Source organism: Esox lucius, chromosome 15, assembly GCF_011004845.1.
Source record: "Esox lucius isolate fEsoLuc1 chromosome 15, fEsoLuc1.pri, whole genome shotgun sequence".
Taxonomy (NCBI): Eukaryota; Metazoa; Chordata; class Actinopteri; order Esociformes; family Esocidae; genus Esox; species Esox lucius.
This window is the reverse complement of record NC_047583.1, coordinates 26,967,192-26,987,831: the sequence shown is the minus strand read 5'-3', so window position 1 is coordinate 26,987,831 and position 20,640 is coordinate 26,967,192. Positions and strand designations below refer to the sequence as shown.

At 41.6% G+C, this 20,640-nt stretch overlaps 1 protein-coding gene across 1 annotated transcript in view; it reads right to left on the bottom strand.

Annotated features, from left to right (window-relative positions):
* crim1 (cysteine rich transmembrane BMP regulator 1 (chordin-like)) overlaps window positions 1–20,640 on the bottom strand; it is a 106,340-nt gene that overhangs the window by 50,361 nt on the left and 35,339 nt on the right. The window contains exons 3-5 of the mRNA XM_010878657.3: window positions 4,935–5,177; window positions 4,322–4,442; window positions 4,085–4,206 (exon numbers count right to left, since the gene is read on the bottom strand). Coding sequence (XP_010876959.1) covers window positions 4,085–4,206; window positions 4,322–4,442; window positions 4,935–5,177 — 486 coding nt within the window. The remainder of the gene's footprint in view (window positions 1–4,084; window positions 4,207–4,321; window positions 4,443–4,934; window positions 5,178–20,640) is intronic.

The following is a 20,640-nucleotide window of genomic DNA, read 5'->3' as shown; positions in this document are numbered from 1 at the left end:
TCCTAACCTTATTCTCACAACGCTTTACCTCCAAGTCTCCTGCCATAGCTTTTGCAAGGTCAGACATTGCAACACATCTTCAAGCAATCGGAATGCTAGTCTGGAAACCATAATAAGGAAAGACGGATGCAAACAATTTTCTACCAAGAAAAAAGGCATACCTAATATATAAGTGATTATCTTTGGAGATTTTAACTTAATCTGGGAATCACAAGAAGTACACTGTATGAAGGATTTATGTGTTGAGCTGAACTTAACCAAGCTAATCAATAAATCAACACAACCAAATCTAAAAGAGCCAGTAAAGTCTACATTGATTGATTATTTTGACAAATGCTCCAGATAAATATATGACAATTGGTGTATTTCCACTAGATATTAACCAATGTACAATAAGAGATGGCCCAAGTGCATATCATCTACAAAATACATTTTTGGAATTTTAGTGAGTAAGCTTTCTTATAAGACCTTAACCAACGTGACCTTGATTTCATTACTGCAGGTTGATAAGCCAAACTGTCCTCCCACTAAATAAGTTTAGGGACCCTAGTATCCTTGAAAACGTACCTATCTCTAAACTGTTATGCCTTGCAAAAATTCTGGAGTCATTCATAAATATGCAGTTGTTGTACTTGTTATATGAAAATTGCATTTTGAAAAGATATCAATCTAGTTTTAGACACGGGCATATTACTATGACAGTGACTACATATAGTCAAAGGCTTGGATGAGAAATTCTCTGTATAGTTGACTGCTCAATCTTACTGAAAAAGCTGTCTTCATTGGGCCTTGCCAAAAAACTTGCTTCTGGTTTCAAACATACCTAATTGATAGAACCAAGGCTATTGTAACTGGTGGGAATTTCTTGTTGTTAATAAAGGAGTAAAATTTTTGGTTCAACATTGTTCAAGTCAAAATATTAGTGATATGTGTACAGTAACACACATCACTAATGTGTACAATAAAAAATGCTAATGACAGTAATACACCAGCGGTCTGATTTCGAATAATTAAGTAGGCTGGTACTAAATGCCAATAGTACTTGCAAATTAAAAAGTATTTTCTATTCTCTAGATCACAAAACCCACTTATGGATGATGCTAAATTCACTACCCTCAACGGTTCTGATACAGAATGTGTTCAATCCTAAAAATACCTTTGGATTTGGATAGGTGAAAATCTGTCTTTTAAAAGACATCACTGAGTTGGTGAAGAAGCTAAAGATAAAAAAAATCTTCTTTTATAGAAAGTCAGCACAGAAATTAAAATGTGCAAGCAACATTTATATACCTTTAAGATTACAACCAAGTGATATATATGTATGCCCCAGCCTGTACTGAATCCTGTGGATGCAATCTATCATTCAGCCTTGTGTTTTATCATTGATGCAAATTGCTGCAAACGTCATTGTCTTTTATATATCCCAGGTTGGCTGGGACTCCCTTACTTCTAAAAACGGACAGACATTGGTAGATGTTTTATATCAGCCTGTCATGCAGAAACCTCCTGACTATCTTACCTCAATTTCTGGGGAAGAAACAGCAGTTATCAAACATGCTCTTAAGACTGACTAGCCCTGAAGATACTGCAGGCTCATTCAGAACTGGGTAAAACTGCTTTTAAAGGTTATGCCTCACACTTGTGGAATGCCAATCAGAATGACATTAAGCTAAGTTTCAATGCCTAGAAAGCAATTGAAATGTCTGATAAACAAACTTTTCACTGTAAATGTGATTGTTTAAAAGAGATCTAATTGGATTACGCATTTAGGTCATGTTTGGACTTTCCACAGGTGGTACCCCATGTCCAATCAACCAATGCATGAGTCGATGAGGATACTTAGCTGCTATGACAATGTTAGCTTTGCTTGGTGCAACAAGGCTGTAGTTGGCTTGCTTGTTTACGCTGTTACTGATATCTATAAACTTATAATAACACCTAAAATAGCTCCAAAATAACACATTGCTTAGAAATTGAAAATGTCTGCAGTTTTTGGTAATTGTTTTCAGGTTGACAGGTAAAATATAACTTTTGCCCCAGAGTATAATGACCTGATCTAACAGGCTATCCTAGTCCTTAAACTAACCCCAATCATTGATTCTAACTGAAATGTTAACATTTACCCTAAATCTTGCCCTTGAGCCAGAAATAGCCTTTTTCCTCAGGGAGATTTGGCAACATTTTCCTGGTTTTACTATTCTTGGGGGGGCATATTTGGTTCAGACAACTACAGAAAAACAAGGACACATACACACACAAATGTATGCATCAGCCATACTGAGCAGCCAGCTGCGAGTCCTTATCAAAAACTCTGAAAACCTATATAGGATGCTAACGGTCAATAGTGTAGAAATCCCTCAGTGTCTTTAGCTCTCTCACTGTGCACAAGAGTCACGCCCGAGGTTTATCAGCGTTTCTGCGTGCTTGGTGTTCATTTGTTCTTAATCACTGGGAGTCATGGCAAACCTGGAAGAGGTCAGGTACATGTAGGATTACAGCAGTGCCGCAGCGCATGCATGTGTGTGTGGGTGCGCGTGTGTGTGTGTGTGGGTGGGGGTTGGGGGTGGTGACGTGTGCTGAACAGCTGTTGTTCAATTGATTCCTAGATCAGTCTCCACCCTATAGGGATCAGTTCATCTTCACTCCTCGTTTCCTCCCCCTCCTCGCCCCCTTTCAGCCGCGGAATATTAATTAATCCCTATTCCTTCCATCCATGCAGATAATACGCCGTGGAGCCAGAGTTCAATCAGTTTATATTTCTGTTAGTTGCTTTGATGTTCCGCAGATCTCCGAAAGCGTGGCTCTTTGTTCTGAAATCGGTGAAACACAAAGGGATGTAGGGACGACACGGACCACTGGCTGCACATCCCTGGCGGACTTTTGTTCTAGCCAGTAGGGCTGAGAGGAGAAGGGATGCTGTCTGTCACATCCAATCCCCTGCCACCACAACCATCAGAAGAATCCCTGCCCTGCTGCAGCTGAATGGCTTTCCACAGGTGGTACCCCATGTCACATCTCTCGAGGCTTCCCATGGAGAGATCTTTCCACAGGTCGTACCCCATGTCACATCTCTTAAGACATCCGATGAAGAGATCTTTCCATGTGTCCTACCCCATGTCACATCTCTCAAGGCTTCCCATGGAGAGATCTTACTATAGGTGGTACCCCATGTCACATCTCTTAAGACAACCCATGGAGAGATCTTTCCACAGGTAATACTCCATTTCATATCTCTTGAGACATCCCATGAAGAGATCTTTCCATGTGTCATACCCCATGTCACATCTCTTAAGACTTCTCATGAAGAGATCTTTCTATGTGTCATACCCCATTTCACATCTCTTAAGACTTCCCATAGAGAGATCTTTTCAGGATGTAATCATTTTCTTTTTGATACTAGAGATTCCGCTTTTTAAAAAGCAAGGTCTTCAAATGATTCTTTAGAAGACCGTCTCAGCCTTTAAAGTTAACTGATTCCCATAACGTAAGCTCTATAAATCGGTGAGAATTTGCTATAATTTATAAAGTATCCTCCCCTCCTTCAAGCTTTTCTCTCTTACTCTATTGCTAATTTGCGCTGTTCTTCAACCTGTAAAAACTGCTACCATAAAGCTGCTGGGTTGATGAACCACAGCACATTATGGGTCGGGTATTCTTCTTCTGCCTACAGTATAAAATCTATTTAGGGGTGGCATTTTAGGAACTCACCATTGTAAAAAGATCAAGAATTCTGCAACAATGTAATGTTTTCTCAAATCTGTAACAGTCTTTTGTACTAATGTCTTCTCATTTAAGTACAACACCCTCCCACAAACCTTTTAAACAGACATGATTTGCACATTGCATTTTAAATTCATCATTACGTAACTGCCCACCCCCAATCACCAGATTTTGAGAAATAGATATCTATTTGCTGTAAATAGGGATATCTCCTAATCTCTATAATATTAGCTATACTGGCATGGGACTCTATTTTAAAAAAATAACCAGAGCGGAAACTGAAAAACAAAGCATTACCATTCTTAATAACAGTTCAGGAGCAGTGAGACAGGCGGTTCAGATGAGAGAGAATGGCCAAACTCACCGTTGATACACTCATAAATATCACAGCATCGCCCAGGGGTTCCATCGCCGTGGGACACGACTTGGGCAGTGCTCTCCGCGGTGCATTGTGGGAAACTGCACAGGCCGGGCAAGCACTCACACCTAAAGATGGGATTTACAGAGTCAGTGCACACTCACGCTTACCGGACTACATTTAATGACAGCCAGGGAGACAGAGAGCGGTGATCCTTGCATTCAGCGGGAGGTCGAGGCTCACCTGGTGGGAAGGGTGCAGCAGCCGTCCGCGGTGAGACGCACCTGGGTCTCATAGCTGTCAGGTGGACACTGGACCTGCTGGAAGGGAGGGCACTCCACTGTGCTGCAGTCTACGCTAAACACTAAATAGGGTACAACACAGAGACACTCGTCAGAACAGTGGGACTCAAAAGGACTGAATCAAACATCTGTATTCTATGGGTTTCATAGCAAATATTATTCCTCCTTCTTTAAGTTTGCTTGACCAGGCTATAATCCTCCTGGCGCATGTCTGTGGAAATGTTTACTTTTCCCCCAACTGACTACACGTTTCTTTTAGGTTTTTTTGACAACAGATGTGTTTTAAATGCTGCATGCTCAGTCACGCTCTCACGTCCGCTCACTTGACCAGGTAGGTCTCAGAACGGGAACGTCCCTATTCTAGAACCTGCCCTCTTCCGTTGGCTAGGTCACGCCAGAGCCCAGCTCAGAGGTGACACACCGCCGGCAGATGGCTGCCGCGGCCAACACTCAAGACCCCACAAGGCTGGTCACACCGGGATGACTCTGAGCAGACGCTTGAGGCGCATTCTGAATACTCCGGCCTTTTGGGGCCTGTTTGGAACGGTTGCTACCTGGCTTGCACTCGTACAGGTCGCAGCATTCTCCAGGCTTCCCGGAGCCCTTGGACACCAGGATGTTGAGGTAACCTGGCTGGCACACCTTCCTCAGGCACCCCGCAGGGCTGCAGACACAGCGGCTGGGCAGCGGACAGCACTCTCCAGGGGGGGCGTAGCCTTCGATTAGCACGGAGTCCTCAGGGCATCGGGGAGAGAACTGCACTTCACACCGCGCCTTGGAACAGTCCGGACGCTCCTCTGAGAGAATGGGAGTGAGTAAGGGTGGGGAAGGAAAGAGAAAAAAACTATTGTAGACAATGGTCAATCTTCCCTGGCTTTGTAGCCCAATCTAAGTTTATTCAAAAAGTACATTTCTCAAAGATGCTTTTTCAGTAAGTGGTTATCAAAGGACCTAATGGCAACAAAAAAATTAGCAAAAGAAATTCCAACCAATACTTAAAAGCACTGTTGTTCTCAGTGAATGTTTCTGAAATAATTCTTAGAATATCCAGTAAACTTGGCGTGAACATCAGAAGAATGAAGTAGGAACATTCAAGGAACTAAAACGTCTCAGCTGGGAAATCATTCATACTGACTATTGACCTTTCAGGTCAAAGTCCAACATTGTATACACACAATTAGTACAGCCCATTTTCCATAAAAAACACAACCGTTTCTGTACAACTCCGACCTTTATAGAAAGTGAGATGAAGTGAGTATATAAGTACACAAGAGAGGCAGCTAAAACAAGCTTTCCACATATGTGAATGTCAAATGCTGAAATTATGAGTAAAACACTCACATGGAGACAAGTTAAGCATGCTAACCCTGTTTTTTTTAGGAGAACACGCAGGCCCAATGCAGGCTAACAGGCAGACATGTGAACACACACTCTGAAACATTAAAATCCTCTTTGCTTTAGAATAACCCCGAAACTGCAAGGCTGTACAGTGCAATGTTGGACTGGAGCTCCGGAGACACCTCTAAAAGGTTCTACGAGTGAACCAGCCCTAGGTTATACAGTTGATCTTTGTCTTGTTGTTGGGTATTTATTTTGTTGGGTGTCAAGTGGAAAGACAATAGGAGAGTTTCACCATATACCTTCTGTAGTATATTAATAGTCTGTGATCAAAACAAACAGATCATCTGGTAAGACCAGTCCATAATTCTCAAATGACAGCAGTAAGCAAAAACACAAAGGAGAAGGCAAGCATTCGGTTTTCTCTTTTTCAAATCCTATCAGGATCGCATGAAATGTGACAAAGAAGGAAAAATCTGGAAGACAAGACCTTTTACCAAACAACATTATTTAATTAAGGTTTGAGCTGAGCTCATAGCTGTCAAGAAAATAGCGGAAAAATACTATAGGAAGTGCCTTTGTACTACAATTTCTTTTTTGGCAATGGCTCTTAGAAAAGCACATGCTCTGCATAAAATACAGAGTTACTGATTTTGTGTGATGTCAGAGAGACAGAGAAAATCTTAAAAGGGTACCCAGAAGTGATCTGCCAGGGGGCTAGATGGGCAATGTTTGGGAGGACAATGCAAGGTAGTAGAAGAGGAGCTAAGGAAGCGAGGAGAAGAGAATGTTATCTCCTGCTTATATTTAACAACTGTATCTATGATTACACATCAAGTCATGTCATGTCACATCTCAAGGTTCACAATGGACCTCTCACAAAAAGGACTGCCGAATATGTTTTTGCAGTGGGGAAATGGGCGATTGCTAAATGAATATCAAATAACATGGTTTACCAGTGGAACATATGTGAAGTGAAGAACACCTTTGGAAGCCCACCACATCTCTGGAAGGAAAGGATCAATTGGGGAAACAACATCCTCCTACTTTCCTCCAGACCTTCTGACACTTTTAACTCTGTTAGAAGTCCAAAGCATCCGTAAACGCCAGAGGACGTTAAACTGAACTCTTCACAGCAACAATCCGCTGGACAGAACGGAAATGTGGAAACAATGTCATTTCAACCAGTTTGCCCGCTGGCTGGGAAAGATCCAACATAACCGTACTTGCCAGGGAATGAGAACAGTTGATCGCGGTACTTCGTTTTATTCATGACTCCATATGAGTGAGTCCACTCCCATTTGTAATTCAGACATATCTAAACTTGTAAACTTGAAGTCCTTCCAGTATGGTGGCTGCTTGCGTCAATATCAGAGAATATACTTGATATATTCTATATCTACTATATACTTGATGTATACTATATACTATATTTACTATATACTATATATACTAAATTTACTATAAACTTTATATATTCTATATACTATATTTACTATATACTATATATATTAAATTTAATATAAACTTTATATATTCTATATACCATATTTACTATATACTTTATATATTCTATATACTATATTTACTATATACTACATTTACTATACACTTTATATATTCTATATACTATATTTACTATATACTTTATATATTCTATATACTACATTTACTATATACTAAATCTACTATATATTATATTTTTCATCTACTAAAAGCAAGAGACCATTTTATATCTCAAATTCCTCCTTAAACTGATTTTGTAAGCTCAGAAAATGTATTTCCTGACTGAACATTGGCTTTTCTTCATAATGAATGGACTTATTGAGCACAATATGAAACAGATCACATTGAGCAATAATTCTAGTTTTCAGCCAACTCTGCTGTTTACATAGTTTAATGTAATGGATGGGAATGGGCTAATGTGCAGATAGTATTTTGTGTAAAAAAAATGCATACACTTTCCCATAATTCATTAGCCAAAGGGACCTTGGTTTCCGATATCTGAAAGAGAGACTTCATAGTTCATGGCGGTAACCTTGGAAAACGAAAAAAAGGGAGGGAGCACCTTCAAATGCAATCTCTATTGTCTCTTAGCCGGCGACTGAAGCAGGGCCTGCCTGTAATGTAGTCGTGATTTAAATGCCTTCCTTCTTCGCCTCTCTCTCATTTGTGTTTTGACAAAGGCAGCTGGTGGGGTTTGATCACATCAGAGTGGTGGGTGTGTGTGTGAGTGTTGCCAAGCATCTGGAGAGGCACAGGACACCCATTGTTAAACGTGTAATCAAACTGATTGGCCATACCATGCATTTGTTTAGACCTCGATCACAAAAGAAATATCAGTTCTACCACAACATCTTACAACAAATGACATGGATACAATCAAACTGATTGTTGGATCTTGGAGACTCACGCACATGCACTTCAAGGTTACACACCATAATGAACACCAGGTAAACTAAACTTGCGTATGTGTATTTAAACCCGCTAATTACAACCCAACTCAGATAATTATCCGAAGCGGATAATTGTCCAATCTGTAAACCTAAACCTTATACAACAGGGAGAGAGAGAATGATTCTGGTGAAACGCTTCAGGGTTTGAAATGCAAGCAATTATTTGATATTCCACACAGAGATGGCGAGAAACGGTGACAAATCATCATACCTTGTCAAGTCAAAGAAAGCCCCACGGGATCAAAACAAACAAACCTCTAAAATACCCAATGCAAAATATGTGACACCACAAACTCATTAAAGTTTTGCAGGAGAAAAAACAAGAACAGAAAAATAAAGAAAACTTTAGGTTCCATCTTAGCTGAAGCCGGCATTTAAATTGTACATTTTGTCGGCTGGGAGAATAACATACTGTCACCCAAACAAAATAGTTTAAAATACTTTTAGTCAAAGTAGTTAATCTCATACAGTAAGTCTTATAGCTCCAGTCGTAGTGTTCCTAATTATATAGCCTGGTGCCTGATATAAAAGGCTACTATGGAACTAAAGGTGTTGGCTACACAACAAACACAGATCTTGCAGCATGTTACAGTGTCCATAAGATGAACCGATGTGATCCAGCAGACTTTATATTACAGAGAGCAAAGACTAAGGGTTATGGTCTAGTGATAGGATGAACATCAGGGCTGTGATATTTGTTCCGACACTATTCCTTTGGTCCTTCTCCCATTCAAGGATCAGCTGGACGGGTTTCGGCTGATGGAGGCGGGGGTGGTAGAGAGTATCCATAGAGAAGAATGAGATGAATATGAGACGCCGTCGATATGCCTCTCCATGCTCTCATTAACAACTCTCCTTAATCTTGTCAGTCACAAACAGCACCGCACACACGCTCCCCCCCTCTCTCGCTCTCTCTCTCTCTTTCTCTAGGCTGTCCACCTCGCCATCTTTATACCTCTCCTCCCTACATCCTTCGCTCTCTCCTCCCTCTATCCTTTCATTGCTTTGTCTCCACGTAGCCCTCTCCACCTGTCATGCTTCTCCTTCTTTTATCTGTCAAAGTTTCCCTCCCCCCGCTCTACCTTCCACCATCGTCTTCCCTGCACACTCTTTTGTTTCAAATAAAGTACGACGAACAGCTGGCCCGTGTCATTTCACTGGAAACAACATCTGCTGTGACATTAAAATACAGTATGGCTGACAAGAGGCACAACACACACACACACACACACACACACACACTGCTGTGCTGCTCCTCCCTCCGCTATGTTAGTAACGTCCGCGTCCTGATTGTTGTGGCTCCATTTTGACCTCTTATCACTAAGGCAACCAGTCCCCCCCCCTCCCCACCCCCCGCCCCATGGTTTCTCTGGCAACCGATTTCACTGCATTTGGTCACCCTTCCCTTTAGGATGGAACACATGTGTGTTTTTCTCAGCTAGGTTCAACTGGAGGAACATTGTCATAATCCTTCAAGTGAGACACAAATCCATGCTTCATATGCCATAATCTATTTCGGAGATTAATCAACGTGTTTGTGAAGAGTTGGCTGTATATTCCTAATAGTGAAGGAATGTTCAGTCTCCCTGGTATCCTCATTAACATAGCCAAATTAAAAACCCGAGAATAATTATTGTATGAGGCTCCAAACTGCTATCACACCGTAGCCACCCCTTGTTTTAAAGAACACCGATATGAACAAATAATAACGCAGCAACAGGAAAAAAATGGAGTAGAAAAACTATTAGCGGTTTTACAACCTGTTGTAAAATACAGTGTGCTCTCTAACGTTATTGGACCCCTGGGTAAACTGAGCAAAAAAGGCTATGAAAATATACCATTGTTGTTTATTAGCTGGATCTTAAAATCTGTTCAAAGAAAAATTTATTCTTAATCAAGAAACATAATAATAACAGTTTTTACAAAAACACAAGTGGTTACCCATGACTTCCTGTTTTGTTGGGTATATTACAGTCACACACGCTAAACTCCTTTAGTCAACTATCAACAGATGAAGGTAAGAGAACACAGACATTTAAAAAGAAAAAAGGTTGTGAACATTCATAAATTAAACAATGGCTATAAAATAAATAACTAACTAAAAAAGACCAACAAAAATTGCTATAAAAACTACCAATCTCTACTATTAGGGCAATATCAGCTGAGAACAACCTACATGAAATTTTGCCCCCACACACACAGCAAGAAACATGGATTGATAGGTAAAAACTAATCCAAGGATCACAGAGAATTGCAGAAATTGTTTGAATTTTAAAGTTACCAACTTTCCAAAACTACAATTATATGCCATATCCATGCCAACAAACTATTTGGACATTTTGCCAGAAGAAAAAACCCTCTTCTGATATCAAGTCATAAATGTCAGCGCTCAGAGTTTACTAAACATCACTGGAAATGTAATTGGAAACAGGTTCTATGGTCATAATGAGACAAAATGGATCAGAGGTGAGTGTATTGTGGAAAACAGGGATGGCCAGGCAGAAGAAGTATGTTGGTGAACAACAGGGATGGTCATTGTGAAGTATGTTGGTAATGTGATGTTGAAGTATGGTGACGAATATGTGATGTTAAAGTATTGTGGTGGATATGTTATTTTGAAGTACGGTGATGGATATGTGATGTTGAAGTACGGTGATGGATATGTGATGTTGAAGTACGGTGATGGATATGTGATGTTGAAGTACGGTGATGGATATGTGATGTTAAAGTAAGGTGATAGATACGTTATGTTAAAGTAAGGTGATAGATACGTTATGTTAAAGTAAGGTGATGGATATGTGATGTTGAATTACAGTGATGGATACGTGATGTTGAAGTAAGGTGATAGATACGTGATGTTGAAGTATGTTGGTGGATATGTGATTTTGAACTCTGGTGATGGATATGTGATGTTGAAGTGGATATGTGATGGTGATGTATGTTGGTGGATATGTGATGTTGAAGTACAGTGATGGATATGTGATGTTGAAGTATGTTGGTGGATACGTGATGTTAAAGTAAGGTGGTGGATATGTGATGTTGAGGTGGATATGTGATGTTGAAGTATGTTGGTGGATATGTGATGTTGAAGTAGGGTGGTGGATATGTGATGTTGAGGTACAGTGGTGGATATGTGATGTTGAGGTACAGTGGTGGATATGTGATGTTGAAGTATGTTGGTGGATATGTGATGTTGAAGTACGGTGATGGATATGTGATGTTGAAGTACAGTGATGGATATGTGATGTTGAAGTATGTTGGTGGATATGTGATGTTAAAGTAAGGTGATGGATATGTGATGTTGAATTGCAGTGATGGATACGTGATATTGAAGTAAGGTGATAGATACGTGATGTTGAAGTAAGGTGGTGGATATGTGATGTTGAAGTGGATATGTGATGGTGATGTATGTTGGTGGATACGTGATGTTAAAGTAAGTTGGTGGATATGTGATGTTGAAGTACGGTTGTGGATATGTTATGTTGAAGTCCGGTGATGGATACGTGATGTTAAAGTAAGGTGATAGATACGTTATGTTAAAGTAAGGTGATAGATACGTTATGTTAAAGTAAGGTGATGGATATGTGATGTTGAATTGCAGTGATGGATACATGATATTGAAGTAAGGTGATAGATACGTGATGTTGAAGTAAGGTGGTGGATATGTGATGTTGAAGGACGGTGGTGGATATGTGATGTTGAAATATGGTTGTGGGGCGGTTGTGCCAAAGGCCCAGGGAACTCTGATTCCATCTAGTAATAGATTTCAAACCATAATCTGCCAGGAGGCAGAGAGCCTGTTTAAGACCTCCATGTACGACAGTAGGCATAGCTCCGAGGTCAAAACCGGGTGTAAATATATACTTTCAACTATCTTTTCCTGCTTAGGAGGCTTCCCAGGTAATCAGGGGTCTGTAGATGTACTTCTATGTATAACTCCAGTATGACAGCTTTGGGTGACTACAGTAATCGGACAACAGTGAAGGAAGTGAGGCACACATCTTCAGCTCAACCAATAAGCATTTTAACAGTGGAATCCCTTCTGTGGGGATAAAGACTGGACTTAATAGTTTTCTGAAGGAAATGTTGAGCATTTCTAAGCCTATTGCAGCATCACAACACATATCAGGCTGCTCACACACAGTCCACTTTTGTCCATATAATTCTCTGTGCAACTACGCAGCAACAGAAAAATAATTACTATTTTGAAGGCTTGTGAAGGACATGAGAAAATTCAACACGTTTTGTTTTGTATCGCAAAGGCCTTAAACCATTCGCTGTAAAGGCTTTCTTGTCCGAAGAAGGCCTAACGGTGCCTTTAAAACTGTTGTGACAACAACAACAGCAGCTGTGACAGTAGTTTTGTGAAGAGCCTCCATATTGGATTATGGATTGGATTACTAGAACGACACTCTAGAGTTTAAACGGACTCATTTATCTACCACGCAGTGCGTGACCCTGTCAAAAAGATCTTTACATATTTATCAATCAACCTGAAAAATGCAAATTCGATGCATTCAACTGGAATCTACAAAGTGAACTTGAGACGTTTAAATCATGCTTGTGAACTGGCGTTGGAATAAAGTGTCTGACTCCTTTCCTTCCTCTCTCTCCCACTCTGTTTCTCTCCCTCTCTCTCCCTCTCTGTTTCTCTCCCTCTCTCTCCCTCTCTGTTTCTCTCCCTCTCTCTCCCACTCTGTTTCTCTCCCTCTCTCTCCCACTCTGTTTCTCTCCCTCTCTCTCCCACTCTGTTTCTCTCCCTCACTCTCCCACTCTGTTTCTCTCCCTCTCTCTAGCTCTCTTTTCGCACTATCTTTCTGACACATTCACGCCTGGATAAGTATTTAAAGTGTGCTTGGCCTTAAGGTCTACGCCTTGTCTCTGCTATGCCATTCCTCGCAAGGGTGTGCGTGAATTTGAGTGTGCGTGTGTCAGGTGAGGGCCTGGCTTCGCTTTCACCTTCCTCTCCATAACTGACATCCCAGTGACAGCTGCGGGGCACTCGGCTTGACGCAGCAGAGAGGCAGGGAGAAAGAGAGTTAGGAGAGAGGAGAGGACGTTGAGAGGAGGAGGTAGGGAACGGCAGAGAGACAGAGGGCAGGTACGAGTGAACAAGGGTGAGAGGGGGGGAGAAAAGAAGATCCGCGGCTTCTGGCCAGCCGAGGCGGAGGATCAATCTGTCCCTCGCTGCACCGAGTCACACAAGTCGGCATGAATAATGGAGCGCGCCTTACTCTTCCATCCCCTCAGCCCCTCCACCACCACCCTTATCTCCGCCTGCGACCTGCGTTACGGGAGGCCGGCGTCATCCCTCCACCCTCATCCTGTAGCTGACCGGCCTCATCCCCCTGGGTTGTAACTCCCAAAAACGTATCGTCATCGGGTTTCGCTGCTCTGCCGTGGAGTCCGCCGGCTGAAAGCTAAAGCTGAAATAACAAACCTTTGGTTCTTTTACTTTCTAAACTGTGCATATTGTATTTTTCTCTCATCTGACAATGTGTGCTGAGGAATCAAAGGACTATGTTAGCGAGAACACAGAGGGATGTTCCACCCGGGTGAGGAAGAAAGATAGATCCATAAGGCATTGCAATATGTTCCCTGTTCTCTGTCTCTCTCTCTCTCTCTCTCTCTCGCTCTCGCTCTCTCTCTGTCCCTTTCTCAAATTTTCTCTCTCTGTATCTCTCCCCTCATGTTCCTTACAAGTCAGAGAGCTCATTATATGGATGGGGGATCTCCTGTTCTTTCTCCACACTCTGCAGCCACTCTAAGTGCTCCTCACATTCAGACTGTAAATCATTAACAGCTAACACAGAAATATAACCTTTGAATAACCGTAAATGGTTCAGTATGAAACAGCTTTTCCAATAGAAATCTTGGATCACGCTTCAATGCGATGTCATGGCGACATTAGCCACAGTAGCTAAGCTACTGCAGAAACACGTCATCGGCTCTAACAGTTGTGTCAGGCCGAGCTATGCATGCAGCCTAAGTGCTATCATGTCAAATAGCATTTGACAACAAACATGTTAGTTGTCGCATTCATGACGTTGCCATAATAACAGGCCTATTGAAACAAAGATTGGCCACTAGATTAATGCCAGGCATCTCCTGGTAAGCCATTAATACATTCAGTCAACAAATATGTCAGTGTTTCAGTCTTAATTGCCACCAAAGTTTTTAAAGGTCATTCTGCACCCTATATTACCTGTGACTGTATATGTGATACAGTACTCCCTCAAGTGACTTATTGCTTCATTAAGACATTGCTAGCATATTAAAATAGCCGGCTTTTATAACCCTAAGTGACAGCGTTTGGGTTTAGGAAAGATCCAAGAAATCCAAGAAATAATCAGTGTCGATGGTTAATCTGATCTGTCCCCTAAAATAAAAATACTGAAAGAGCTTCTTCTCTAGCCTATATGTGTTTATTGATTTTTGTCTGGGCAAAATCAGTGGAGGTGCAGCTCATGACTTCTCCTTATCACTTATCAGAAAAATGAAATCACACTATTATGTAAGCCCAAATAAACTTTGCCACTCAAAATATGCTGTTGACCTCAAGTATGATATTTATAACAATGTAGGATAGTAGATAATTTATAATGTAGCAGCTTAGGCCTAACCATGCAATTATCTCATACAGGGTTACTGACCATCACAATAGGAACTAATATAAGTGTTAATTAAGCTAGTTGGCCTTGGGGAGAGCAAGGCACTATGAAAAAAACTGCCAGGGGATGAGGATACATTGTGTAGAATACATTAAAATGCAAAAACATTTTTCCCTGTCTGTACAGAAATTAATCGAGTTATCTGCTTGCGAGTCAGGTTGTATGCTCTCTCTGCAATGTATAATCTTGCTTACGTGAGACATTCTGCAGACGTATGACATTTGGCACTTATCTGACGCTATAAGACATGAAAACTTTCTTAAGGAGGCAAAGTGATGTTGTTCAGATGGATGTTAGGCGCCATAGTGTTTCTAAGATGGCCAACACAACATGGTTTGGAAAGCTGCTCATTCAATCAGCAACAAGGATGCAAACTAAAAGTTTCATATTCAGGATTATAAAGTGGGTTGCTTGAGCACTGATCATCAGAAAGCAGTGGCATAGTGGCTCTAAAAAGTATTCACTCACCTTGGACATTTCCACAATTCATTGTATTACAGTTTTGCCACTGATCAACACAAAAAAATCTGAAATGAAAAATTAAATCAGTAAATTGTTCCAAATGAATTACAAAAATAAAACAGAAAATAATAGATTAGGTAAGTATTCACCCCCTTTGCTATGACACAGTTGAATGGAGTCCACCTATACTTTAACATAGCTTGGGGGTTTCACAAAAGTGTCCAAAAAACTCTCACATCAAATCTCGGCTAGGGTTTGCTAGAAGGTTTGTGAGAGATTCCAGGACCTATTGGAAGAAGATAAGAAGATTTTTTAACTCAATGCAAAGCGCTATGTTTGGCGCAAAACTAACAAGGCACATCGTCCTGAGCATACTCTCCCAACCATGGAGGTGGCAGCATCATGCTAAGGGGTTGCTTCTCTGCGTCAGGGCTTGGACAGCTGTTAAACATAGAGGGGCAAAGTGGATGCAGCAAAGTACAGAGAAATCCTGGAAGAAAACCTTCTGAAGTCTGTAAAAGACATGGGACTAGGGCGAAGATTAATTATCCAGCAGGACCCTATACATAGAGCTAAAGCCTTGAAAACAAAACATTCTATGTCCTGGAGTGGCCCAGTCAAACCGCAGACCTCAATCCAAATGAGAATATGTTGAAAGAGCTGAAAACTGCTGTTCACCAAAGGTACCCATCCAACCCTTTTGCAAAGAAGAATGGGCAAATATCGCTGTGTCCAGATGTGCAGAGCTGGTGGAGATTTATCCAAATAGACTCACGACTGTAATTGCTGCCAAAGGTGCCTCTACCAAATATTGAGCCGTATTGCTATCCTATAATAGCAAGACGGGTCCTCGGGGGTTTGTGTTATATTGTCACGGCTATTCCTAAAAACAGCCCTTAGCCATGGTATATTGGCAATATGCAACACCTTCTCGTGCCTTTTTGCTTAAATAGAGCATCATACTGATTCAAGAGGATTATAGATGGTGTGTGTGTGTGTTTGTGTGTGGGGTGTGTAGACCCGTCAGAAGTCAGGCAGATTAGAGTGTTTTCATTTTAGAAAAGAAGCTCTCAGCTTTCTGAGAGAAACCCTGTCTCTAGATTTCTATTGAAAGTCATATGACGCAGCATTAGAGGTGAAAAAATATGTGCGGTTTGAACACCTCCAGCAGTAAAGGTTTCAAAAACAACACAGTAGCAGTGTGATGACACACAGTACATGAAAAATAACCAAAAGTACTAATAATAACCAAAACTTCTCTAAAAGTCACCCCTCAAAGCTAAAAACGCTCAATGACACGATTGAAATAGGAAAACAATCTACAGTTAATTTTCAAGCCCCTTCAGTAGTTTTAGCTCTCACAGCCCCTGCATGCCTGGGTTTTTCTCCAAATGTGAAATAAGATTAACATGGTTTCAAAACTAAATTCCACGGGGGATTAGCTGTCCCATGGAATGTAGGAAGGAAAACTGGACTACATGCAATATTTTCTAAAAACCACAGCAGCCGCCATTTTAAATCAGTTTGCAAATCCTACCGCTCTGACTTCCAAATCTTATGACCGATACAATTACACACAACGTTTCGCAACGCAGACCCAGATGGCCAAGCGCTTAGCAGGCGCAACAGTGCTTGTATAACTTTAATATTTCATGAAAGCTAGGCACATTCACGTGAACATAAACCGGTTACTTCCAACGATAGCATATTTATTGTGTTGTTACGGATGACATGATTGCGGTTCTGTGCACTTCTATCTAATTCTTTCTCACAGGCAATAATATCTTCCGACGTTGAACCTTGTAATCCTCCTGGGTGGGTCAGTGTACTTGTCCACTGGGTCCAGGGACAAAGGCTAAAGGAGGCCAGAGGTCAGGGGTCATTAGCTGGATTAGGATTAGGAGGTTCAGAGAGGAAGGACATTAATTGGGGGTCTGTTTGGACGGTGTTCTCCATGGGGATGAAGCCTAGGAAACTCTGGCCTCTTTTTCTCTCCCCCTTTCTCTCTCATTGACCCTCATTTTTTCTGTCATTCCTCGTATGGGGCTGAAGTAGAGCGGGTTGACGGCTTCAAAGCAGGCGGCGCCAGAGGAAGGCTCAAATCATCCTAGTTCAGACCTGAACCAACATCACTGACTTAAGGCAGAGTGGGTCAAAATTCCTCAAGAGTGACGCGAGGGACTGATCAACAACAAAATAATTTGGTTGTCGTTACCGCAGTTGGACGTGGCACGGTCAATTATTAAGTAAGGGGGCAATCACTTTTCAGGCAGCTTTTTTAGACAGATTGCCAGTTGGTGAAGGCCATAGCCGGTGGGAAGAAAATGTTCAGTCAGCTGGATGTTTTGGTCATGAATGACCAGGCCGTCTGCCTGACACTGAAAACACTGTGGAACAGCGGGCAACTGGGCTGGGAGGGTTCAGCAATAACACTTCCTTAGCCTGGAGTGCAGGTGACACAACAATGCACCTTCGGCAGCCTGTACAATGTACTGCAGTTTACCACTGACCAAAAATGCCGCAGAGTCAAATCTGTCATGATTACTGTAGCAGATCCACAATGTGCTCTCATAAGCCAGGTGAAACTGTAGGTTGTAAATGTTTCCCGCTGTATTTAGTGTGATTTTAAAAATGACATGAACAAATTCTTATTTACAGCACTGACATGAGAGGAATTAGGGTTAACTGTCTTTCTAAGGCACACGACAGGGTTTTTCACATTGTCGGCTCTGGGATTAGACCACCAGGCTGTTAGCCACTGAACTACCCTACCTAGTATTTATTGTCTGTGTACAGTCTTGCATTGCTATTAAATGTCTTTGGCCATTTTGTCTTTTAAATGAGAATTGCACTCAACTGACCTACCTAGTTAACTTTGGTTTAGAAGCCTAAATAAAAAAATAACAGGCAGTAATAGGTGTTTTCAGCGCTCAAATGATTTTGAAAACAGGAATGCATCGGACAGGCAACACCAATACTAATGAAACAGCACAACAAAATGGAATACAGAATTCCATTTAATGTTCATTTGCTGGTGCCTTTTCATTAAGATAGGCACTAACAAAAATAACAACTGCTTTCCAGCTGGCCTCAATCAAAGCATGTCTGCAGCGTGTGGTGAGGCAAAGAAATTCAGTGGTCATAACTATTCATCTTGCGGTCAAAACCATTCATTATTCTGGTCCAAAAGTGGAGGTGCCCAAAAAACATACATTGGGACTTTAATATTCAGCTCTTCTTCTTAATTAGTCCTCCTGAAAGCCACAGGGGCATAGTTGTTGTTTTATTAAAGGCCTTGTAGTATTGCAAAGCCTGGGACACTGAGGGCTTGTTTATATTAAGAGAGAGAATAAAACGCTAGATAGACTTATCTTGGTTTGCATAATCATTTCCATCGTGTTTGAATTTACTCCGGCATGCCTGAGACGTGCCCGGCAAGATCGTCGCCGTCAATCGTGGGAAGAATCGAGCGATATGCGGGGGCATACTGCACCGTAACTCCACACAGTTCAGACCGAATTCTCCTCACCCTGGCAAAACTCCAGTGAGGGCTCTATTTTAAATGTGGCGCAGGCTAACTCGAAAGGTGGCATCTTGAGATATCGACACCTGTTTACGCGACAAAATAATCTAGCATCTCAGGTCTTCGTGATGTCTTGGAAAATGTAGCGTCATCGTAAACAGGCCCTACACGGGTAATTGTCATTCGTGATCAAAGTGACAAAACTGGCAGCATAGAAAGAGAGAGCGAGAGCGAGCTACAGACAGACCTCTTTTCATCAGATCATTATAAGCCGATGAGGTTGTTTTTTGTGTGCCAGCTTTGGCGGTGCAATTATGAAGAGAGTCCAAGGAGATAAGGTGGGTAGGCTGTGACTTCAGGTACAAAGGTGGGGGCACTGACACCCATATCGGGTATAGCATCAAGACTTCTCCTTCTTTTCATTAATGAAGGCCAGCTAGATTTTCCCCCATCCATTCCCCACACTCATACCCTTGGCTTTAACACATTTCAAAACATTTGCGAGACACAACGCTGAAACGCACATAACACTATACTCTCTGCCTGACATCATCGCATCTGTCCTTCTCTCTCTCTCCCTCTCTCTCTCCCTCTCTCTCAGGTCCTACGTCAGCTCGTCCTTGTCGCCCTCGACAGCCAACTCGACCCCATCCCTCCCGCTACTCGCTGCCTCGCCAAACTTCCTTTACTCCTCCTTTAGCGCTAGGCCGGTCATGCAGAATGCCTCCCAACCGGGGCCCGCAAATTATTTCCCGACGTGTGTTCAGAGGAGTTATTAATAAACGACAGGCACGAACTGCGGGCCGCAGCTTTTCTGGGGGAGTCGGTGGGCGAAACGGTCCACAAAGTAAGGAAATCCACAGGAAACGGATTAGAGAAAGAGAGCGAGAGAAAGAAAGAGAGAGGGGGGAGCGTGTACTGTAAGCGGTGCCTCTCCTAATAGCTGTGTTCCAGAGATTTGTTTATCTTGATGAAAACATCTGACAGCAGACACAGAAGCTGAGACAGACGCAGTGCCAGATCGTCACGTGTGTCCGCGGGGGTGTGTTTACGCGCGTGTTTACGTGCGTGTATGAGCTACGACCTTTAGAAGCATTTTGTCGCTTACAAGAGCATCCAGAGTGATCCAATTTCACTTTTAAGTGCATCTTAAGCTATTAAATGCATTTCCTGTTGTTATGCTGAAGAAATGGACGACGGTTGAATCTGAATCCCTGCGTCGCTCTACGGAGCATGATATGATAGGCTATTACATCTGCTGATGGTACAATATGTGACGATTCCCAACATTCTATGAGCATCGCCACATATACCACAATGTGATTTCATTGCAACTGGATATACCAAACGTACTGAACACCATATGTTGGCTGCAGATGGACAAGGGAGAATCGTGAGAAAACAGGTTTTGTTCAGCTTACCTGTCCTTTAAACAAGAGGTTTAGGAACAAGCTTTGAGTTAAAAAATACTGGCATCTTACGGATACAGAAAGATAGCACAAAAATAACATTGCGTTTTTGACAAAACAATAGGATGCAATATTATCAAAACTAACAAGCACCAAATATTATCCTGATATTTTATGATTTATTTCTTCCCCATTACTTTCTGGCTCCATCTAGATTATGATCTGGGTTTGACCTGTCCTGTACTGTTTTTATTTATTTATATTGTATTATTAAATGCAAAAAGAATGTTCCTTCCATGTTTTGTTTTTTTACTAGGACATGTGCAATGCACAGTGAACTCTTGGTCGTGTCATAGCATGGTATGAAATGCAATTTCCTTTCCTCTAGTTGTGATATTAAA